This window comes from Trichoplusia ni, chromosome 11 (assembly GCF_003590095.1).
Source record: "Trichoplusia ni isolate ovarian cell line Hi5 chromosome 11, tn1, whole genome shotgun sequence".
Lineage (NCBI taxonomy): Eukaryota > Metazoa > Arthropoda > Insecta > Lepidoptera > Noctuidae > Trichoplusia > Trichoplusia ni.
Window position 1 is genome coordinate 1,117,149 of NC_039488.1, and position 26,576 is coordinate 1,143,724.

The 26,576-nt window shown below is 33.2% G+C and overlaps 1 protein-coding gene across 4 annotated transcripts in view; it reads right to left on the reverse strand.

Annotated features, from left to right (window-relative positions):
* LOC113498713 (hypoxia-inducible factor 1-alpha-like) overlaps positions 1 to 24,425 on the reverse strand; it is an 87,815-nt gene extending 63,390 nt beyond the window's left edge. Inside the window, exons 1-2 of one of the 4 annotated variants that reach the window (XM_026878833.1) lie at positions 24,148 to 24,425; positions 3,189 to 3,376 (exon numbers count right to left, since the gene is read on the reverse strand). In XM_026878833.1, the coding sequence (XP_026734634.1) occupies positions 3,189 to 3,376; positions 24,148 to 24,194 (235 nt within the window). In that variant the 5' untranslated portion in view covers positions 24,195 to 24,425. Of the gene's footprint in view, positions 1 to 3,188; positions 3,377 to 12,103; positions 12,578 to 24,147 lie in introns of those variants that run through there. The other 3 variants (XM_026878834.1, XM_026878830.1, XM_026878832.1) reach the window with 3 other exon arrangements.
* Between the last annotated feature and the right edge of the window lie 2,151 nt (positions 24,426 to 26,576).

Consider the following 26,576-nt stretch of genomic DNA (forward strand, 5'->3'; position numbering starts at 1 on the left):
GATGACGATGTTTAACAGAAAATTGTACGTATAATTGTAGCCGCATCATTTTACGGGACAAATTATCCACATTGCCAGCACAAAATTACAATGCGAATAAATCACGTGTGTGTGACCGAACTACAATTAACTTAAATCTGCCATATTTTCCACATGTCGGATGATGAAGCGGCTTTTGTGTTAAAATGAATAAATAAAACTGTTTTAATTTTGAGTGGCAGACGTTAATCCTTCTCGGCTCTCTCTAAACTAAAATAGCTACTGAATTAACGCGAGATATATTTCTGAACACGATTATTTTCGTTCCGATTAAAGAGTGATTAATAAATACACATTCGTTTTAATCTGAAAATTGGTTTTGTTAAATTCATAATAAGAAGTCTCTTCTTAAGTAACAAATACAGTTTCTGAATGCCCAAGTATATAGACTGTTGTTTTGAGGGATCTGTACCTAAAGAGTAAAAACAGAAACATATTAATTAGGTTCCGTTTCCTGTCCGTTAGTCCATCACCAGGCTGTATCTCATGAACTGTAATAGCTAGAGAGCTTTAATTTTCATAGATGGTGTTCCTATTTCTGTCGCCACTTTGACAACAAATACTAAAAATATAGATTGAGGCTAAGGATACGCATTTACAGCCATAAATTTGCTGGTGGGTGATAAATAAACCGATTTGTTTTTCTTTAGGTTATTTTTACTTAACCCTCAGCGTCGCGAGACGACTTGCACTTGATGGGTTCTATTAGTCGTTTCTAATTCACTTTTTCTTTTATGCTAAATGGTATGTTTGCTAGGATTATAAAATAAACTATAATTTTGGTGAAAGTTTATTGCTCTAATCGGTCACGTATGCTACGTGCCGATATAACTCATTTCCAATGTATCAAATAATATGCAGTGAGATATATTTACTTAGTATAATGGCATAATTGCATGTATACTAAACCACACTTCACTAACTGACTTGTATTCGTTTGTGTGGTGTTAGTTTCAAACGGGTCTCAAAAACTGTAGAGTCGATTCTTCGTTTTTGGGTCAGATATTGATAATGCCTTATTTTTCTTCTTATTTTAGGTAATCCTCATAATCCACGTGATTGGTACCTCAAAAGTACTGACTTGTTTTTGCGTGCGTCAGCGGTGAATATATTACAAATAGTCAAATGTTTGCCAACCTTCGGTACGAGACGGCACTATACGAAGTATCCTCATAAATGAGAATTGATTTAAAAAGTCGTGATGTTAAGATTTGTCCCCATGTGAGAAAGTAGAAGAAGAAAAATACCATTCCGTGCTAATTCGGTTGTTAAACGCATGCGGTTGGCATTAATTGAATTAAAATGTACACTGTATGATGTGATGTCATTGCGGTTTCCAACGCGTGGCATAAAACTAAACCCGCGCGTGTCAAAATTACTAATAAATCGGAAACTTGCGGCCGTGCATGCTGAGAAGCTGCTGTTTTTTCTCTAACAGGAAAAGTATTAAGCATGTAGCTATAAAATATTATATTGACTATATTGTTTTCCACAGAAATCTTGGACTTTATTTTAAGAAAATCTCCAAATCATTCCTACGTTAATTTAGCATATATTTTAAAGTAAATATGTAGAACAAAAACAAAACAAAGAAGTCATTAGTTGCTCTAAATTTGAATTGGAGGACCAAGTATTTTATTGTTCATGGTTTATTTAGTTCTATTTACATCGTATTGGCTGAGGCAAGCAACAAACTTCTTTTGGGCAAAAAGTCCCAATGATTACTACACATACGCTTAGTAACACTTTTCACCAACACCTCGGGTGAACACTAGACACTGTAACCAGCTCTTAAACATTTTACATGGTCAACAAAGTTAATAAACATGTTGACTGTAATGAACTGTAAAAATGATTAATATTCTACTCGTTATTTAACAGTGTAATTAATTATTAAGTTATGGCAACCCTGACGTTAATGATTTAAGTATTTAACATGTTGGCAACATTGAGCATTTGTTACCCAAAATATATTATTTAGTTATAAAAATAATGGAAAGTTTTTTTAGATTAAACAAGATTTAGATACGGAATCAATGCAATTAGATAACATCTTGATAGCAACATTTTCATCAGTTCGGTTAACTTATTGTAAGCAACTGCATAGGTCGTGCACCAGATAAAAGCCTTTTATCATTATTGGCATATTTCGATATAACAGATAAGCGTCTGAATTAAGATTGTGATTCATTTAATTCTTGTATTTCCCTACACAAAGTCTGAAGGATTACAAAATTGAAGAGAAAGCTGTAGATAATAAAAATACATTTACCTAAAAATTTTACATTCGCACACATTTTTTCCCGTAGCCTTTGATCACAAGACATCAAATGGTTTTATGTCTAGTGACGCTCATAACAACTAAGTGAACTTTGACGGAAAGATTTAGCTATAGGTAGTATAGGTAGTTAAGCGTTTCCAGTGGTTGTGAGGAGATAAATTATGGTATGATATTAGATCGGGGATTAGCAATTACACAATTTATGTAACCAAGGACACAGAACCAGTCGTTTTGACCAGTCGTTACAGATAGTCAGAAGCTGAAAAAAGTCTGACAGTCAGTCTAACCAAGGGGTATCGTGTTGCCCAGGTAACTGGGTTGAGGAGGTCAGATAGGCAGTCGCTCCTTGTAAAACACTGGTACTTAGCTGAAACCGGTTGGACTGGTAGCCGACCCCAACATAGTTGGGAAAAGGCTAGGCCGATGATGATGATGTAACCAAGGACCAAACCACTAGTTATTTTTAAAGTAAGACTTGAGTTTGTCGCAGCTAAGAAAGCGAGATAGCATATTACACAGCGTAGAGCTGTATCTGTTTTGTACAATAGCAATATTACTTTAAGACTTGGTTTTAGACTCCTATGACATCTATTTTTCTCCGAGACGTCTTTCCGGTAACCAGGGCTGATTTATTGCGCAGTTGAGTAACTAAGACCGCCATTGTACCCTAACATTGTATGTATTAAGAATCACTGCTGTAATTCCATCGTGTACAATAAAGAATATTCTAATTCTAGTTCTAATTCTAAGGTAAATTTCAGGCACATCTTTTGACTTAATAATTTCGCTGTCCCGCCAATAGCCAATGTTCCCATATGTCTAGCGGTACAGGGAAATGGTGAAATGACTCTTATAACAAGATACTCACGCAAGGTGACAACGTCTCGCACTTTCAGGTATGAGATGGCGAGACGCATGACAGAGGCCTTGTCGAGCTGCTCCACATCCTCTTTCCTCGCGGGCAGCGCTGCTGTTAACTCGGCGAATATCTGCATCTCCTTCGTCCGACGACATCGGGCAGCCACGCGCGATTTCTCCTTACGTTTTTCATTGTTCCTGGTGACAAAATATGCAGGTTTAATTATAGGGTTTGTGTGTAATAATTAAAGAAACATTTTTATTTTATAGGTAAGTAGTACGTTTATGTGAAGATTATCATATATTTTAGTATGAAATCCAGGACTGTTTATAAACTACTAATTTTACAATCTAGGTCGTTTTATTTTTCAAATATTGGCATACCAACAAGCTTACTTTAATTAAAAAAAAATAATCTAGAAAGTCAAGACTATAGGTTTCTTCTAGTTTTTTCTGAGTTGTCTTGGCTCAACAGTATGTACTAATGTAGGTAATGCAGCTTTTTTTTCTTATTCCAATAGCTAAATATTATGAAATTTATTTTTAGATTATGGCCGTATCACACAATATGAATGAAATTATATTTCTGCATATTTCATAATTATGATTTCATATTAATTTGGTTTATGTAAGGTTTAGGCCGGAAAGAGATAAACTAATTTTGTTTAAGGAGTGATATTTCTTTTTTAATTAGTTCTTAGGAATCTTGAAGAAAAAGAAATCCTAAGTCATGTATAATCGTAGCTTGTATAAAGGAAAAATAAGAAACAAATTATTATGTTATAGGTACCTCGTAGGAACAAAAACCAATATTCCATAATAATAAAGTTGCATAATTCTACAGTACCTAATAAAAATGCATGATAAAATTATGATAGATGTAGTTAAATAATCAATTGTATGATTTGCTTTTCATATAATTGAGAGCAAACCACATATAAATTAACAATCACGCCAATAAATTGCAAATACTATTCCGCATAAAAAATAAACTCCGCAATCAGCCTTATCGAATTTTCTAGAAAACAAAATGAAATTAATTACCTCTTTTTTATAGAGCAAAGCTTTTCCCTATCGTCAGCTATATCCGGAGCACCTGGTATACACATTTTTGGTACCAAATGTCACTAGCCACCAATTTCACCAATTATAAGAAAAAATATTTTAAGAAAAGTTGACACAAATGACACAATGTTACAAGACAATACTGCACCGGACGACTAACTAGTATGTTCGATAATTTTAACTTTATCCCATTAATTTGTCATTAGGGGCCTACAGTCGTATATTTATCGCTTGTTCCAAATAAATCATATTTAAGAAATGCGTCACAAATGCATTTTAGAACTTGTTTTGACCATTCGCTTAGGCGGTAGTTAATGAGGGCCGCGCGATTACACTTTAACGCGTTTTTAATTTTACCCCGCCTATGTTTTTTAAAGATATTTTATAATAATGGATATATTTTGTAGATTGTTACACAATGTAAATGAATGCTTAAATACTATCGTTTTATTGTAAAACATGAATGTAACATTTCGATTTCCACCAATATTTACACACCATTTACGCGAGATACAATTCAGAATGCCAATTCAAATATAGAACTTAAAAAAAGTAACATTAAAATACAATGGGATTATTTTTTTCTTTATGTTATGTAAACAGCCAGAAAGTTTTAGTTTTGCATTTAATTCTGTTTTTTTTTTTTTAAGTGAAGGTAACAATTTTTTTTTAATTAATATGATCATATCATTCTTTTTATGAAGTAAATATGTAAGAAAGATATTGAATATTCAGGCGTAAAGTGTGTTTTAAGACACTATAAACCCTTAATATTCTAATTGTAGGATAAAATAACGAACCAAGCAATTTGAACAATAAACTTGAATGCACTTTGTAACTATCGTTAAGTCAGCAATCATAGTTACATACTACTTATAAAATTACATCGCGCCACATTAGGGTTGTCACGCGATACGTTCATGTTCTACATTACAAAGTATATAATCATCAAATATCATCACTTTACTCAAGAATGCAACACGTAAATTATCGCAAATCAAAATAGTAATAAGTATTCCTTTTTATCAATACATTATTTCTTTCTTCTGAAGTTAAAAACAATTTCTGTAATTATCGTTAAATATGCATGGACGCGAATACGCCAACTTTTATTAAGAGCTGTACCGCAGTCGGGTATAAACAGAACTAGCAAGCGAACAAAAAAAGCAAGACTTCTATTGTAATATAAAGAAAACGACGCGAAATTCGAAGCCCTCCATTCTCTTGTCCCATTTATCTTACACATTGTAACGAATGGGACAACCCTAGCCTATTAAATTGAATTGACTCGACTAGTGACGCGAGTGAAGTCTCAGTACGTGCCCAGAATTGATGAACCGAATACAGACCATACAATTTATTTGTTAAATGAAAGCGTTTGTAATTCTTTGAGACTGCATACTTAGAATATCTACTCTTTGCTCTGAGTACAAGATATTATTCTATGTCAAAAATATTAAATTCATTTGAGGGGCACGATGATTGTGCTATAACGTAATTGTTTTTTATATCTTGGTAGGCAAACATATGGGACCGCTTTGAAAATTATAATTTATAAACATATCAGATGCAACACACAAAGTCAAAAAAGTCATATGTTAAATACAAGGACTTTGATCGTACTAAAATACCGATGACGTAAATTGAAACTGCAAGTGCTTCTAAGTATCCAAAATTCACGCTGAGATTGTATCTGTGTGGAATAAAAATGAGTTTAAGAATTCTTTCCTTAAACGTATCTACGGCTGAATAGTAAAAGATAAAAGATATTTATTTGCAAATATGGGTATTTCATTAGTGGTGACATAAAAGTAACATTCGTTCAGCCATATTTTGCCAGTAGGCATGCAATTAGGATTAATGTTTGTTATTAATTGAAAACTAAAATAACTGACATATTTTATTGTATTTTTTAATAAGGTAAAGTTACAAGCAAAACGTTCATTTGAGTATACAAAACGTGCCTAAATACAATATCTTTAAATAATGTAAAATATACATGATCTGGGGGCACGGCACGCCAAGACGACCGATCTGATAACTTTTTGACAGTGCGAGTCATATGGGCTCGTCTTGGCAACATTTTACATGAAATTATAATAATACACAAACAATTTACTACGTATAAAGCATAATATTGAATTGCTATTGTCTAATCACTTTGAATGAAACTTCATTACTTTTTTATGATTACATTTCTTTAAGGCGTCATCGGACAAATAAGTAGTAAAAACTGTAAAAAGTATCAACAATGTTACCTAAAGATGTGCGGAAAAAAATGAGACATTTCATTCTTGATTTTTTTAAGTTTTACCTAATAGAAAAATGACTTTCCCCCAAAAACTTCAATCTTATAACCGTAAAGATAACTTCACGACTATAAGATTGAGGAACAAAACGCCACAAGTCTGTTTACTGAATTACAAGGTGATTAGGTCCTATAATAAACTAATGGCCATATAACTATGGCACGTAAGTCATCATAACTATAGGATGATTATAAAACTGTCAATAGATTATTCAAATCTATTTTGAGTAAATTGCTATGAACATATCAGGTAGGTACTACAATTATTATTAATCAAGACTTTAGTCAAAGCAAGTAAACTTATAAGGAGAATCTATTGCAGTTGAACAGGTTGAAAAAAATGATACAGAAATCGATATTATATTATAGGTACCTACCTGTCTTTACATAGACGATAAACTCATTTTCGGTGTCGAACGATAACGGAGGCAAACATTAGAGTGCAACGGATTGAGGAAAAATATCTATACACTGGAATTTAGAGGCAACGAGCCATAAACAACTGCAAAGGAGTTATTAATAAACATAATTCTAAGTAACACGAACGAGGCATAAATTAAGCCTCTCAGACTTGCAAAAAACATGTTTGTTATAACCGTGCTAAATGATTGAGCGATGACTTTTCTCTTTAAAAATGTTGAAATAAAACGTTCAAATATAAAATGCCAACATAGGCACTAGATATGATAATATTGAGTGATCTTTGAAAGTGTTGCTAAGCAAAGATAGTAATAGCGAAATATTGTATAGAACAAAAGTTCAATGGAAATTCCCGAACTAGATATCTTTGTACTTCTTTCGTAATGGAGAAAAGTAACTTACTTGAAGCAGTGAAGACACTAATTGGAGAAAAGAAAATATTATAGTAAAGGAAAATGGGATGGGAGGAAACAGAGATAATCATGATATGGATAAGAAAAACATTACAGATTGCTTCGGCCTCAGAAAACGTGTCGATTCTTGTTCTAAGTTGGATGAAGCTAGACCAAGATAAAGATATCCCAGCTTTTAATGTTAGTACAGATTATCTTACACACAACTTTTTATTATTTGCTACCATAACTCAGGCAACAAAAACTAATATTATTACCACAGCTTAATACATATCTGACATAAGTATTATATTCTAAATACAAGTTTTAAGAGTAATACTTTGTATGATAAAGATAAAATCTCTGCTAAAACTACCGTGATCGACAGGGTCCATATTATGATCTGTTTTATATTTATAAATATTACCACCTAAGAATAGCGCAATAAAAGTACTGAGTATTAAATTCTACACGTGCTAACTCGAAAAGTTCACGTGACTATTACAAAGCTTCGTCCGCTTTACCATGTAATGGAGGTGCAACTACGTAAGCGGCAGACAATCAACGCTGATTGCAAAAATAATAGCGTGTCCGACTGCCAATTGAGGGTCTGTGACGTGGGTCCTGCAATCAACGGACTGACAGACGCCAGGAACGATTCGTCTATAGTCACGCACGCTTTCATGTATTATGTATGCTATAAAGGAGGATAGAATAACTTGTTAGAATTAGGATGTACAGGCAATACTTAATAAGATAGCAGATGTATTTTAACTCCATTATATTTCGAAACTTAACACCAGTGTAAAAGGTTGATGGATCCAGAAGCATTGTTTTCGTAACGTAATGGTATAGAAAACCGCCTCGGAAGTCGATTTTTATCCTTAATTGTATATTGCTGTACCGTTAACGACGTTCCATTACTTATACCTGGTATGGTTGTTATTGTTTATACGTATATATCTAAAAGACGCTTGAAATTAGAGGCTTTATGAGCGGTATAATGGTACGGTTAAAATGGTGTGAATACAATTTCTTATTCAGTAGTGTATGAATGCTAGCCAAAGCATTTAAACCAAATATTTTCTTACTAAAAATCATTGCAAGATCATAATAATGCACTTTATCTGATACAAAAATGATCTAAAGATAAATAAATGAATGGATAAAAAAACTGAAGACGATTGAATATTCGCAATAACGCGCTTTATCTTGAACTAAATGCAATCTACCGACATTTATCTCGATAAACGAAAGAATGATAAAATGACTGACCCACTCAATTATACTTTTTATTGAAAGTTAAACTAGGTTCTTAGTGATAAGGAACCTTCTTAGAAATTTTATTAGAACCTGCTACTCATTTTTTATCATTGGCCTAGCCTTTTCCCAACTATGTTGGGGTCGGCTACCAGTCCAACCGGTTTCAGCTAAGTACCAGTGTTTTACAAGGAGCGACTGCCTATCTGACCTCCTTAACCCAGTTACCTGGGCAACACGATACTCCTTGGTTAGACTGGCTGTCAGACTTTTTCAAGCTTCTGACTACCTGTAACGACTGTCAAAGATGTAGGAATAACAGCCGGGACCCACAATTTAACGTGCCTTCCGAAACTCGGAGGAATTCGCTATGACAAAGATGGTCACCCATCTACAGACCAACCGCGTCAAGCATAGCTTAACCTGTGATCGTATCACTTATGCGGTTATAGGTTAGCCACGAGCTCCTCCGCTAGAACCTGCTACTATGAACGTATTAAGCAAATTGTTGCCAATGTGGAAGCAGAATGGCATAATACACTGCGATAGTGGCATCTCGCCTAATAGAACCTAACAGTTTTGTTTATATGATCTCAGTAAGTACACTGTTTCTTAAAGTCTCAATAAAGCTGCTTATAGTTTTTAACAAAATACTTGACAATAAGTTTACAAGTCTTACATTTCCGTAATAAATAAACAGGTTATTATAATAAGTATTAAAATAAGTCCGGTGATAAAGGAAGTTAATGTAAATAAATTCTGACGGTTTTCGACCCAATTTATTGACAAATAACAAACAAGAGGTTGTCTGTCTATAACTCGACACTGATGTTTACAAGTACTAATCGGGTGAAGTTTTAATTTAAATAAAGGAATAAGAATCATATTCTTAGTAATGTTTATCTTTCCAGTTGCCATGAGAAAGGTGGATCCTTGAATTATGCTCAGTTTTACAAATACAGTGATTTGAAAGTTTTTTTCAGACCGCAAATCAGTACTTTTATCTTGACACACGTGAAAATTTTTAATACGTTAGGTACATAACGCGAATAGAATTGATGTCAGTGTCAAACCCAACCTTGATTCTTTAATAAACAAACACCAATAAAACAACTCCGCTATAAATCAAGAACGAAACTTGACGCAACAATAACATCTTATATCTATAAACAAAAAATAATATTATCAGTATTTTCCTCAATCAGGTAGGTAGACGGTGTCTCGAAAACAATTATAATGTGATTAAAAAGTAATTAATCTCATTGGAAACGTGAAGTGTGTGTGCAACATGTTGGGCGCCATTTTAAATTGTGACGTGACATTAACAGTCGCGATAATGCATTTATAGTTAGATTATAGGTCATCTTTATTATTAAAATTAAATTGTTTATCGTAGCTTCATTTACGTGGAAAGACAGCAGAGGTGAACCCATATCAATAATGTTGGGCAACTTAAATTCCTTTACCCAATATTTAAAAGATAACATTTTTCATTATTAGGTGCATCATTAGGGTTTTTTTATAGAATGCATCAACACTATCAGATGAAACCGATGTACATTCACGTGTCATCTGATTAAAGATACATCAAATTTTATCAAGTGCATCGATTCACCGATGATAACCTTCAGGGGTCCGTGACAGAAACCAAAACAGAAAAACTTTACCCTGTTACTAATCTCTTCTGTCTTTCTCTCTGTCCGGCCTTCAGAAGCATATCTCATGAACGGTGACTTCTAGACAGTTGAAAATTTCAAAGATGATGTACATATATCTGTTGCTGCTTTAACAAAATTTAGTGAAATTCTGGTTATGCAATGTTTGGTCTGGGTTTCATACATTTGATGTGAAAACCAAATTTGGCAAATCAGTTTTTCTTTATCTTGTTTGTACGGAACCATCAGTTTCCACAGGCACTTAACCGCTTTTATTCTAAAGAAAGCCATCATGAAAGTATCATCACCTACAGACGGTGAAGTACGTGATAATATTTATCATGGTTATCAAGCAGACTGTTTATACCTTAATGCAGGGGTCATTCGGGTAAAGGTTACCGTTATCAGTATTATCGGGGCACAGGCTCGTGGCTACACAGTCTACATACCACGTTCAGATGTTTGTGTTCCAAATGGAAAGCATTATACTGATAATCCGCTAATAAAGTAAAAGCTTATGTGGAGGCCGTTAACAGTTTCCGGTACTACGGCAAATTTGGATGGATTTGCATGCTACTTGGTAGCATCCGATAATAGCGGTTTATTAGGTTTCCATCTTTATTAGTCGGGAAATTATTCGGATGTTCTGAGCAATATTTTCAGTATACGGACACTATAAAAGTTAGTTGTAGATGAAATCAACACCAGCCAAGTGGTTGAGGTTACCACGCAAATCCACTATGCGAGACGTGTCGCGGTTTAGATCCCCGCGTAGAACAAGCGTTTGTGTGATCCATAAATACTTGTGTGGTTAAATACTGGTTGTGTGGTTAATTCATTAAATAAAATACCAGAACATACAGAAATCTAAATGACTTCGTGAAATTTTAAAGGAAAACTAACTATTTTTTTTATTTTGTAATTAATCATAAATTATTAGTTTTACATGCCAAATACATTTCTTAAACGCACAAATATGGTGTGGAGTACCTTGACATATCGTATAACATCTCCATGTGACTTCGAATGTTTAGAACATTATTTTTAGTTCGCGAATCACGAGGTTTTAGTATATGAGAAAGGCGTGTTACAGGAAATTTGTGTGGAAACATATCACGAGGTTTAATCAGCTGATTTTCATCTCTGGCTAACATCCACGAATTTCTTCGACAATTAACTTTTATCCTCGTTGTACTGTGTACAACACGTGTCGGGTCGAAGATCGTCAACCAATAGCCCATTAATTTTCTCAATACATTTTAAACCTTATTCCAAACATTATAAGTCAAATATTCAGTGTTGATGTTAAGATAAGACTAAAAACAATATAAGTAGGCCATAGAAGATTCGAGGTTTAGGTTATAAATTAAGAATGACACGTTGTGCAAAGAAAAAGCAGAATTGCCGCTTAGCTGGTAACTAGGCAAGTCGTTACCGGTTAGCACTTCTAAGAGCCATAAAAATCAAGTGGGTTGATACGTTGTTTATTGCCACGGCGTCCAATCGAAGGAAATTTTAAGAAGTCAAAACATCAAGAACATGTTTCGCTTAAAAAAAGTTGAATGAACGCTGCGGCGAACCTCAAGATAGTCACGTAGAAATTAAAGCGTGTTAGCTCGTTTTCGCCACTAATTGGGCTTGTTTGAAACGCAACAGGAAAATTTTCTTAAAAATGTCAGCTTTTGAAAAGTTGAGCGTAAAGTAGAAAAAAGAACATTTAATAAGAAATAAAATATTCCTTTAGAAGATAATCTTTATGAAACTAAGAAAATAGATGCAATCAAATATCTTTTTTCTCTTTCACACAATTAAATAGAAAACTTACATAAAATCTTCCAAATCGACAACAGTGGTATATTGGCAAGGTTGGCCATCCACATCGAAGCACATGTTATTATAGTCCCATGGCTGCTGTCCATGGCAAGGCAAATTCGGAACAGGCAACGGCGGAACATAAGGCACTGGTTGTTGGTACACTTCCTGAGGCGGGTAATACGGAAACACATTGTCATGACCGTAAGGAACGTAGGGAGCATTCCTATAACACTGCACAGATGGACTTTTAAAGTTCGGATTGTAATTTCCATAACCGCACTGACTCGTGTCTATTTGTCTTGACCACTGACCAGCCATGGGGCACTGTGAATTCCATCCCGCGTCTTCATAACCCCTGACAGGGCACACCTGCGGAATCTGCTCGAAACCGTTCACGAGCATTTTGGAATCCGAAACCTCGCATTCGATTTACAGGGAACAACAAAACAGTCCATCGAGGTACAAAAACAGCGAGCAACTGATAGCAGCAAAGATGTTCTTATCTATACTGTGGATAAAAGCCATAGTAGCAAAAACTTGATAATAATAAAATTATTAGATAACATTGAATAATTCGACCCTGTCAAGTGTAGCATATGGTTGATATCAAATTTCTTATCGAGTATTTTTGTGGATTGTAGAAATTCATATTTTATAGGTAAATTGTTTATTTATCAACTGCTATAAACTGAAATTTGTGCGCTTCTAATATTGATACTAGCTAAAAATAACAGATACACTAACTATAGGCTCATTAATAAGTTTCAACGCTTCAGAATCAATAATATACCATGGCTATGTTTTTTAAAGTGATCTTATGCATAAGGTAGTCGAATTTACGAGCTCTTAGTTTTCAGATTTCACCGAGTTAATGCATGTTTGTATTTCAACAACGATTTCTCGTTAATTTCGCTGGCTGGGAAGGCCTATGCAACCGAATTTTGAGGTCATATAGTTTCTAATCAAACACTGGTAGTGCGTCATATATTGATTTTGCTTTAACTTGACTTTATTTATAATTAGTTGTCCAAAGGTCTTGGATGATTCCGTCCACTAATTAAGTTATTTGCTATCAGTCTGGAAGCATGTTTACAAAGTTACAAATATTTACTGAACTTAATCTTTATAACGAAACTGTTATATAAAAACAATACTATCCAATTTGATACTCATACTTACATTTAAGAAAAAAAAAACAAATTTATACAAAAACTCATTCACCCTAAAAAAAACGAGTCCCGCGCTAAGGAATTTAGTTGGGCTTCACAAACATTCAAGTCACATGCAAAACGACAACCAGACTTAAGACAATTAAAGAATTGTTCATATTGTTTAATTATGTATCAAAATATCATTTACAATTTAACTTCTTAAATGAACGTAATAAATTAACTATCTAACACTGAGAGATTTTGTTCAAATTTGACCAGCAGTTCCTGAAATCAACACGTTAAAACGAATAGATCATAAATTAAAATAATAAAAAACGCAGTTGCTTAACATGACGGGACAAGGTATCAGGTCATCATTATAAGCGAAGGATCAACTTGCAAATGACTTTGTTTGGTATATTTCTTCGCTGACATCTGTAAAGGTATTAAAATAAGCCGGTTTAGTCAACGCCGACAGGATGCGGACGCCCTTTCGTATAATGAGCTAAGACACTGGATTCCCTTCAAATACCAATGTATTGCATTCGTATCAGTTTGCTGCTCATTTTATTAGAATTGTGTGGATGCTTGGACTCTAAATGGCAGATATTTATAGCTCAAATCTATTAAGATTGTGCATGCCATTTGATAAGGCAATTGTGTTTTGTTTGTAAATGAGTTGGATGCCGTAATACACGAACAAATTCGGAGTTCTCGATTTGATCAATGGATAACATAAAAAAACTACTACCGCATTGAATCCCTGTATCGCGGGGGGTTTCACAAACATTCAAGCCACATAAAAAAAGACACCCAGAATCAGGACAAGCATTCGTGGATCACACAAACGCTAGTCCTAAGCGGGGATCGAACCCAGTTAGTTTGGCTTGGTGACCTCAACCACTCAGCTATTCGTGCAGTTGAATCCCCCAAAAAGTCTATAAAATCCACTTTTAGCCTGTGAAGGTTAAATAAAAAAGTTTACAACATTACGAAGGCACTAACAAGAAGAAATCCACTTTAGTTATTTATATTGCAGGAAGTCAGTGCTCCAACGCTCCCGTTTACTCTCAATTCGGAGGGCACCGGTCATGCAGAAGCTGTATGCAATCACATGTCGTACTCGTACTTAGAAACTGACCTAAATGTGCATATCGTTGAGCGTAATTGTTGAACACGGTCAACTATGTTATGTAACTCCTAGGACTATGAAAGATTACAAATAAGACAGGAATACAAGAATTAAATTAATTCTTGAAAAAAGTTAAAACACCATTTCATATGGGAATGGTATCTAATTTAATTTATGTAAATACAGATTGCAAAAGAGGTCATGAATGAATAGGTTGACAAAAAATTAAACACATGCATTTATCACCCACCGTCAAATTTGTGACCGTAACAATGGTTTCTTAACCTCGATCTTCATTTTTAGTATTTGTAGTTATAGTAGCAACATAAACACATCATCTACGAATATGTTAACTGTCTAGCTATTATGCACTATGGCTGTTACAGACGGACGGGCAGACAGCGGATCTCAGTAATATGGTTCCGTGATGATGATGTCGGTGATGAAGAAACTATCGACTTTGATTCCAGAACACTCGAAACCGATGAAAGTTTTCCAGTTTCTATTGTGGCTCATGCCCACAATTTCCAATTAAAATTTCGTTTGACTTTCTCGATGCTTCCAAAAGGGCCGCATACATAAATAAATAACATTGCGTGGCTTATCGTGTCAGCCGTAACAACTTATAGATATTCAACGCAACGCATTTGTGGGACGCACCAGGCGCCCATTTGGAACAAAGGTTTAATTTAAACATGTTTATCAGTACGTACTGTCAAGTCCACTCCAATGTTAACAATATTATACGAGAAGCAACTTTAATGCTTGAATATAATGAATTTCTTTACATTAAATTGGAATAAATGGTATGAGCTCAACTGTACAGCTTTATATTATTTTTATAATATGTATATTTTGATAGCGGTCGCAATTAAGTTAACAAAATTAACTGTTAACTGTAGTGTCTATTGTTTAATACAAGCTAATGTTGTTTAAATAGCTGGTAGCGTATTTAACATCATGGTAACTAATTAATGTTTACTGAAAACGATTACTTTGAGTCTTAAGTTATTTACATTTTATAATAATTTACAAACATGGTATTTAGCATATCACGGTTGTCTTGTATCCTTGGGTAGGCAGGCTTATAACTATTCACGAGGATTTTAAGTGACGACATTATATTTTCATATTCTCGAGTTTTAACTAAATGTGGATGTAATTGAAGTGTATAAAACACATTTTTACAAGGCTCAGTAGGTGTTTATGACTTAATTTATCGAACAAGTATTAATATAATAAGCTTTGTTTTTTTTTGGTTCCTATTTCCTATCATTAATTAACATGTATATAGATATTGGGTGACTGCACTAACCGAAGCAGAAGTCAATATTAGTATTGGGCAATTACATATTCGGGCTAAGAAAATCAGTAAAAACAGTAGAGTTCTAAAGATACAGAGGAGATCTTGTAGAAAAATAAAATAAATACGCTCAGTAGGCAAGTCAAGAATGATGTGTTTGTCTGTATTTTTCTCGATTCATATTTCAGGGTTAACGCTATGCGTATTCTGCTTCCCTTCGCCACTAAACCTCCAATTTATGTAAAGATCTCATATTATGTTTCACACAATATAAATGTTTTTTGATTTTCATCTACATATTGATTGAGGTATATTATGCGCACTGTGGGATATTAAATTAAGTAATCATATAAATTTGAAAACTCAATCAGTTGACGCATCATGTTCTTTGGTGTAATTACACGGCTTTTTCAAAACAAATTATCTTCATTAATCAAAATTATAACTCGATATCCGATATAAATAATAAAACACGTCAATTTATCGATAAATCAAGATATTTTACGTCAATTAGCAACAATCCATTTTAGGTATGTGATTCGCAAAACAAATTTTGAAACTCAGTACCAACACTACCAACCTACAGATAAAAAATGAAGTGAATAAACCGCGTATTTTTTGTATTTATTATTTCAATTATTAATAACATACAACATTACACGAGAGACAGTGACATCATACTAAACAATAAGTATGTAGTTTCTTTTTTATCTGTCCGTATCATTGACGTCAAAAGCGTGATAAAAAACAAATGAGTTTTTAACTAAGCTAGGATGGATAATGGAACCTTCATTTTAGGATTCCTTTGCCATACTTTGAACCTTCTTACTATTTTTATCGATATCTGTCAACAGTTTTGAAGGGATATGCCTTCTAATGTATAAGTTTAGGAACCGGCTTCAAATAAGTGCGTAAGTTTGGGGCTTATTATAAAGATAAGATGACGCCGGGAAATTACGTGTATTTATATCATAAACAAGATAAACAGTTTCTAGCAGTCTTTAAATTAAAATGTCATAAGAAATTCAATTAAAACATTGAGCGAGACCTTCCGCGATATCGAAGAGACTGAAAATTTTGGATTGCCTTGAGAAAGAGACCTTTGCCTATCAATGGGAGTTGTGGGGGATTTTTTTATTTACATCTTACTCTAAATACATAAAATTAAGTTGTGTGCGTCCGATATTCAGTTCTGTAAACACACAACTGCCAGTTCCAGCTCTTATCGTATCCGTTGAACGAAATTTCGTCAAGTCACAGATAAATACAAAGATACGGAACACTAGGCGTGGTATTTAGATTCGCGAAACTACACATTTCTACTTGCGATATTTAAGAAATAAATATTATAACGTTAGGAGCTTCTGATAAAGTGAGATGAGTAGTCGAGTTGAGTTTTAACATATTGTATATGTGTTAAACAGTTGTGAGAAGATCAAAAATGGTTTGTTTAGTCTGTGGCTTCATTTTAATGTGCTCGGTAATTTATTTTATGGTTGAATAGCTTAAAATGTTTGGGGAAAAAATATATGGAACTAAAGTTTTGGTAGGTAAAAAAAGGTTTTACGAAAACGGCAATTGTACACTTGAATTCGTTAAATGTAAAATTGAAGTAATTTTTATCAAAAATGTATAGCACAAAATGATACGAATGATCCGAAAAATGATGTCGTTTCAGTGTTGGCTAGATTCCTTCGATGAAAGTCAATCCACCGTCAATCTTCATGTCAAGGGCTGTGATTGGTTTTGAGTCTTTTGTTAAATCAATCACAGTCGGAATTACATTTTTTGTTAGATAATGAAATAGGCTTTTTATTCAGAAACCCAGGCTTCTTAACTAATATTAGTGTCTCAGAATAGAAGGCATCGTCAGGTTTTTTTCCTCCCGATTGGCGATTGGTTTAGGAGGGTAAATTGTTCAGTTGGGATCGCGGCAGTTTGCACCGCTTTCCCATGGTCTAATTTACAAGAAAAGGGTAAAGGCACTTCGGTGGTGCTTTTCGCTAGGGCGAAGAAAGTCCATGAGGATTTCCCCGAGTAAAAAAGTGTAAACTTTTATCTCAGTATGAACCAGAAGATATGATATGGCGTAAAAATTTAACTTATTGCATTTGCGTGCGGCAACACATAATTAGAGCAATTTGCTTTAGAATATAATAACATACGGTACTTTGAATAAGTAGTTACGTAGTGTATTCTGTGTATCATTTGATAGACATTCAATTATAATTGGTTTGCAAATTACGGAAATATTGTATTTGATTACTCAATTGCAGTTTGAGTTAACGAATACTATTTTCGATGCATAAGTGTGTGCACTTAAATAAATATCATTGGATATTGATGGATCTAAAATGTGTAAGCCGGCTCAGCTCTGCTGCTATAGTTTTATTTAGTAAAGTTTAAATTATTGATGACAATGTTTTAATTTTTGAAGATAATGTAGAAAGAACTTAAAAAGATCGAGCAGAAATATTAAATAGGTATTCAATTTTTAAAAATACACAGATAAGTACACAGGTAAGTATCAATTCAAAGAATCATCCTCCCTCAAATTTTGTATCGAATACATTTTGAACAATTCATATGTATATTCCTACTAGCTCCTGAAATTCATTTGCGTTTAAATTTGATTTGATTTGTGAGTCTATACGCGTAAAACCTAGCGCATACATTCATTCAAATAGCTGCAGCCGTTTAGGAGTTCAGTGACTTACAAATGTACAGCTTGTAGAGTCATAAGTCGTCCTAAATGGGTATAAAAATAAAGAGACGATGGCTCTCTATGTTTATAAAGATCTACATGGATAGACATCTTAATCAGACTAATATAACAACAATGGCCAATGCCGAAACGGAAATTTGAAGAATAATATCTCAACAGTAGCTGTAAAAATAAACATGTATTGTCATGAGTTCAAGGCTAGTTAGTTGATCCCGAGTGTGAATATAATAAAAACTAGATGTAAACAATTAGATATTCTTGATAAAGAGGTGATAATAATCTAAGTAGGTATATTATAATGCGTAACGGGATTATTATGAGATAATCCGTGTGATTTTATTAGTCGTATTCTGCAGGAGTAAAACAGAAAAACCAAAAAATTGCCTCCAGGTGCTAAAGTGTAATTTTGGCAAAATGTAAAGCCTGACATTCACAGGAAAGCAACTGAATAGAAAATAAAGTTTAAATTAATATTTAAAATATCATCTCAAAATAATATTATTGTAATAAAAAAAAACAAGTGTTTATACACGTGTTTCCGTATTTAATAAAACAGTTCATATCCCAAGGAATGCTATCGGCAATACAAGCAGGAAAATGTCAGAAAAACTATTTCTGCATTGACCTATTCCACTATTCAGTTGGCTGGACAGTTATGCAAGCGATAGGTCGTAAAATTATTTGTTTACTGCTTGAGCGACCCATTTACAACGAGTTAATTATAGACAAAATTAATTTGAAGTCTCATAAAGTGGTTTACCATCCGTTTCAATGAATAAAAACAAAAGAAAGACCCATACAGATTGAAAAAGTAAAAATAGAAATTCAAACGGTATTCTGATTTAAAATCCAACTACAGATAAAGAGTACGAATGTGAAGATGACTGACAGAGATAACCAATGAATAATGGCCTCTTTCGTAACAAAGGCTTGAAATCGAATATGTAACTGAGATTGAATTGATTGATTCTGTTATGATGAGTAAGTTAGTCAAGCTTAATAAGCAATTAGGGGAATCCGAGATCGAGAAAACGGGTGACAAAAATATATTAGAACAAAAAAGTTTTTTTTAACCGACCTATGCGGTAAGCCTTGGACTGCTTCACTTAACTTTAGTGACACTAGAAGCCACGCAGAAACTTAAATTGATTTGTACAAATCTTTTAATCTTACATCAGAAGACAGAGAAAGAAAAAAATCATATCTCAACATAACATACGTCATGCTCTCTAAATAAAACGAGATTATCTGATCTATTGCTGCATCCGTGTATTGCGTAAAAGCATCAAAAATTAACAAAATGGAATTGCCTCAGGCCCGGGATTTACCTCTTCCAAAACGTAATGACGTTTCGAACTTCCAAGGAACTGTGTTACTGAGAATTAATTAGAATAAACTACTACAGTTATAATATTTACTTAATAATAGTGGATAAAAACTGCAGTAATGGTCAATTTACCTATATGTCTGATAACATTTTTAAAAAAGTTGGTGTTCTCGTAGCAAGGATGAGTCGTTTTGTGACTTACAGTTTGCAGGGAACATTAGATGATCATGTTTTTTACCTTATGTTTATATATGGCCTATTATACGTAATATACTTAGTAAAATAAATGTCTTTGAAATTATTACAATAAGTTTTAAGAAGATTTGTAAGCTGCATTGGGGAAATTTAAAGAGGCCTGTGATATGACAAAGGAATGCTTAAGTTATTATAATTTATCGATTGCTTGGGAAGAGGGTATCAACCGATTAATAAAATTCATTGAAATACGTGTCCAGTTGGGAAAATCTCTAGCTTTAACTTGTCTAAGGCAACTAGGTATACCTCGTGCCATTTGGTCAGCCTAACGTTTTTAAAAATATCAAAAAATATAAAATCATCTATCTCATCCTATAAATCTTATCTGTCGTTATTGTGTAACCTGCTCAAAAAAGTGACGTTTGATTTGGTCAGCACAAAGATTCCATTGCATTCAAATTTCTCATTTCTCAGAGATAAGCACCAGTCACATGACAAACCTCTCAATATCTTTTACTGAAAATAAAGCAATTCGTTCCAATACTCAGAATACAAAGGACGGAAAATCGAATCGCGTTTTGCATTTACAATTAAACTAAATTACTAAATTTAGAATAGCCTTGCCGCTTCAGCCTCAAGTTACGAGATAATTTGAATTATTCAATAACAATATGCAATTATAATAACTAAACGTGTGTTATTGCAGATTTAGCCGAGTTTAATGATATCCTGTAGTAAATATATGTATCTACATAATAATATATATACTATATAGGTACTGTGTTATAAAGTAAGTTTTTAATTTTTATGCTTTAACGGCATTTTTCCTATAGAAAGTCTTTCTTTTGTTTGATTACGTCATCGATTCTGAGCACTTACTATCTCGGTGCTATTAGCAAAAGCTTTGTTATGCAAATGTTTACTTATCATACCAATGTCGGAAGCGGAAATTTGTAATTAAGTAGTTCCTACATTGAAAGCTTTCAGGAACCAACAAAGGCTTTTTGTTTTAAATAACTTTACAAGAAATGAATTCAGATCTTGCATAATCCCGCAGTAATTCGAGTCGTGGCATTTTCAGTCTACGAGATAGAGACCAGCGCCATTCTGATTGATGGAGGATTGCATCAAGGGTCTTAGTGGGTCCAAGCCATTGGAGGCCACATTTTACCTCTTTGTAATGACCCTTGGCGGTTGAACATGCGGTCCCTGGTCGCCTTAAACTAACAATATTAAAAGATTTGGTGTGCTAAAATGCCAATTTATCACTTTAGACTTGTATTAAGGGGTCATATGGGAACTAAGTCTCTCATTGGATAGCTTGTGTCATGTCATATGACGCATATATAACGTGATATTATGAATTGTCATATGATGAATGCAGCAAAATACGTCAATATAATATATTATATGCAGTATTTTAGCGTAATCAGCTTCTAATAGGACACCTAATCACGCCATTCTTTAAAATTAAAATAGGCAAAATAACATGCAAATGTTAAAGTTTTTTGGACTGAATCCGAGGAATAATACCGAAAGCCTTAATTTCATTTCTGGAAGTAATGTCATGAGAGAAAGAAGTGGAAGAAGAGTGGGAAGGCGTTTTCTCAGCAGTGGTACATTCCAGGCCGGTAAATAATAAGGAATTGGAAGTAAGCCCCCGCTCAAAGCTGTGAAGCGCACAATCCCGCTCTCACAACTGCAATAGTACGGGTAACGTCCAAGGATTGTAATGAAAAGATGAAGTCCTAACATCGGACAAAAATGATAGCAAACATAATATGGCCAATGTGGAAGTTGACGCACAACACACGCATATACACAAGTCGAAATTCGATTTGTAGCAGGCGCATAATAATTAATTTATTAAAGATATATATGATCGCGATATATAATTCCAGCTTATAAAAGCATAACTAATATACATAGTTATTTACGAGATTAAAACTACGCAGTTACAATAGATACAAATCTGCCTCAGGTGCCTACTGCATACTCAATTAAGACGTTATTTACTCTACGTCAAATGGCCTTGGAAACTAATATCCTGAAAAATCGTTATTATTTGATCCAAATAAAAACGAGATTTTTGTAGGCTATTATTTATTTTAGTGCATTTCAATGTGTACAAAGATTAAGTATATTAATTTAAATATTTTGTTCCTTGATTTCGATATTAATTAAATACTTTATAAAGAACACAAAGAACAAACATAAAGAAAAAAAAAGTGAGTGACCATTAAATCAAATACCAAGTTAAAACTACAAAATATAAATATAAAGAGAATAATACCTACAAAGGTCATTATTTTGCTTTTTTTCATTGTTAAGTAGGTAAGGTAAGGGTCGATTATTTGCATCTCTCCCAGCTGAATATGAATGTAATCATTCTTATAACCGGTTTTCGAGTATCTGTACAAGCAAGTCAACTGTTTTGAAAGGGTACATAGGCAGCTAGTAACGCCGTTAAATGGGCCATTTATTTATTTTATTAAAACAGACACAAATAAGTATGCTATCATTCCTTCTTATTTTTTTTTTATATTCAAGTATTTTGTACTCCGAATAATTACAAAGAAATCAATCACGAAATTGAGTATAAAAAAGGAATCTTAATATGAGATTTATAGTTTAAACTTACCTAAACATTAAATCGCAAGTTATCCCCTTTAAGGTGTTAAATAAAATCAGAAAGACCTTTTATGGCTAACAGTTAAATTGAAAACCATTCATCATTTATTCTCAAATGTTTTGTTAATGTGATAATCAAGTTCCGAAACAAAAGCTTTATTTTTTAAGGAACCTCAGTTAAGTTTAATATGATAAACTTATCAAACATAAATATGTGATTGAGAAGAAAAAAATCCAAGAAATCAAAGTCCGTATCTATCTGCATATTGAATAAACAAAGGCAATTAATTTATTACTGAGAAATCTTGGCTAGTCTTGTTCTCGTTTCTTTTTATTGAGGAAACTTTTGAGTTTATTTACAGTTTCGCCTGCAAGAAATAAAGGTGTAATATCAAATGGTTGTATTGCCAACAACTATTAGAATGGTCATTGACCTCTCATATTGTGTTACTCTTAGATAAGATGGCAATAGTGCCAAATGACTAAAATAAAGTTAATATTTAAGTTGTGTTTATTTTATGCAGATGTGTGAATGAGAACTATGAGAAGTTGGTGTTTTCTGATATCAATAAAAAAAAAATGTATTTTGCCATTTATTTTATATGTTTATCTTCTTTTACAGTTGGATACCACCATTAATTAACTTTCTGTTCTTCATCAGGTACTGTGATGAGATGAGTGTCAAATAAAGTGTGGGAGAACGATCTTGCTTGCTTGACAAGCAAAATCTTCATAAAATACATTATAATATTAGACTTTTTGCATGTATTATTGAATGTAGCATCAAATAAAACCTTTACAGCAAATAATTATTCGTAATAATTGAGTTACTTAGGCACAGGTATGAAATTTCACTTTATTCATCATGATAGACCAAAGATGACGCAATTAAAAAACAAGTCATAAACAAAAAATAGCTTAGACATGATACATGAAATGATTTTTAAAAGATATGAGAATATTTACTAAGGATAGGCTTTTAGTCTTTATATTAAATTAACCATTGCATTGTTTTATTTACAGTTTTTGTGGTTAGTGAGATATGAAAAACATAGATTCATCAAACCTTATTAAAATATAGGTATAATGATCAACAAAAAAGCAACAGATGACACAAAACGTTTTATAGCAACTTGTTATGGTGTTCTATAAAACCTTGAATGATAAAACAATGAAAACAAGCTTATATCATTTCCTAACACAATGATCACAATTTGTTTACAATATAGACAAATTTCCACCAGTTATCTTTAACCTTCGAGTAGTCACAGGAAATGTTAAACTGGTAAAACAACCAAATAAAAGAAAACAACTGCTGGTTACTATGGTACTGCGGGTCCCGTTATTCTACCTGCGTAGTCAACTTGTACAACACCTTAATTGCCTCCACAAACTCAGATAACCTGATCACAATATAATCTGCTCAAATACTCAAAATAATAAAGAGAAAGTTCAATGTTTAAGGTGACACTTGGCATCAAGTTAACAGGAAAATTAAGATATCCTGAATTATAATCGTTTGGAAACCAACACAGAACACCCTTCATAGGTTAGAATGTGCAAAACACCAAAATAATTGTAATCACTCACCTCCTTTTCTGATTAGCTGGTTTTGAAGACATTTCGGTTTTTATCATACAGACACTATTATGAAACTTCGCGATACGAACACAATCTTAGAACACTGCCAAGGAGAGTATCATATCGCTTTCCACGATATTCTTTTTGATTTGTATGATCATTCACCACAAATAAGTTTCACTAATCACAATTTAGGTCATTTTACAATGCACTACACATAAAAATGCACTTTGTTATCGTGAACTTGCACAGTAGAAACACGAGATCGAAAACGAAGTTATAGAAGTTGGTTCTATACACTATTAGTAAATTATATTGTACACCGAATAAGCGAGGAGTATGATTGGCTAAATGAACACGATTGTACAGTAAACACCAATCGCATTTTGGCTACGGTGACATACAAACAAACTTACGTGTCACAATGCAGCATGGTAACCGCATGCATAGATGGCGCTGCTGACGATTTTGATGTTGTCGCGGCAGTAACGCAAGATGTCGCTACGAAAATCACATGTATTTGTGAATATTATACCTTACACAATTTTACCAAAGATTCAATTTACAATTTTCTGAAAACTTAAGCGTTATTAACGTGTGTTTGTTCCAAATAATGGAAAACCTAAATTTAGTTTATCGAAGTATGAATACTGGTATACAAGTTCTAAGTAACATAATGTCAACGCAGTGTCTTAGTAGTGTAAAAGGTGGCAGCACTGAGTTCAGCGCGAATAAAAAGTATAGCCTTCTGCTAGTTCCTAGCATAATATAAGAATTATATTATTATTGATTGTTTTTTTAGTTTGTCACCGGCAAACGCATACATATTGATTACTTATGTATAAAATCATCCAGGCACTCTTTTCTTAGGCTCCTTTAAATTGAAGTATAAATATACGTGATGCGAAAGAATGCACCACAACTTTAGAACGCAGGATTGATAAGATTCAGCCTGAACACATTACCTTACTTTAATACTCAATTTTCATACTTTTGTGTTTTTAAGTATGTAAAATACCTTATCTACTTAATCTTGGTACTAAGTGCAACGACTAGCATACTTACGTATTTAGGTACCAGATGCCGCCTATCCCAAAACAAACTTGGATTGAATGGAATTTCGCGCCATAAGTTTCAATTTGAGAATATATCTCATTATTCAGAATTTTGAAGATGGAAAGTCCAACAATATTGTTTTGTAGGTCATTATTTAACAGATTGAGATCTTTATGGTGCATCTGTGTGTAATCTCTCGTTGGCCCATTGATCAAATTGCATTCAAACACAACATTGACAAATAGGTCATTATAACGAAGGGAAAGATTGTTACTCTTAAAATGATTAACTTCTCCAAATTAAATAAGAAAAACTGAGATCTATTTAGATTAGTTGAACATAATTAAATACGTGTTTTATTTTTATTTTTGGATTTTTTTTAAAGGTGAATTTACTTACCTACCTATACCTATCTTATTATCTATGAAGATAACCAAGACTGAAATAGATAACATTTAGAAAAATATTTTTATCTACGCTGTGACTCAGACTTACATTCAAAAAGATTTTTATAGTAGATTAAAATTTGTATTATGAGCTCTTTTACAATTTTATCATTGCTTAGTGAAGTTCGAATACGAGAAAGAATTGTATCATAATAAATAGCTTTGTAATATGAATAAATAGAAATAAATTTCTAACAAAAGAAAACAAATGAAGTCCTTATTGACAAATTAGGGTTTGAGGTTTGTTGGAAATACAAACCTCTTTGTTATTTCAAAGAATTATATAACGTTAATAAATTATATATACGGCCATTCATTATTTTTATAAACAAATTGCACCGTTGAGGTAGATAAATCTTGAGATAATTGCATTGGTGCTAGAGCAGCGCGGGTTCTAATGAACGCCATTAATTATTTTATTTGAAGGGCATGGGCCTGTCAAGATGAAATGAATAAAAAATAAACATTAAAATTAGATTTAAAGGTAGATTCCTGCCCCTTTTGTGTTGTAGCTATTTAATTGTAGGTTTATTTTATCGAAATACGCTTGTTAAATTGTAAACAGAATTTCTTTGAAATGTACAAATGTATTAACTTTTGTACATATCAAAGCAATTCTCAGTACGTTTGCATATTATTTGTGTAATTAATTACCAACTTAACCTTTCAAATGAATAAAGCAAATACATCAAAATACTGAAGTACTTAAATTGCGAAATATGACAGTAACGCCTGCAAATAACACCATAGCAAATTCTCACTCAGTTATAAGATTGCTAACGTCTTTGTCATAGGACCCGTTGTAGCTTCATCAGTTTGTATTCATTTAGACTTTACAAGCAACAATTGGCGTCTTTGTGTAATCACTTGTGTTCATTGCGTAACATACCGGTGCTTTATTTAGGTCTAGTATTAGCCCAGACGGGTATATTTCCA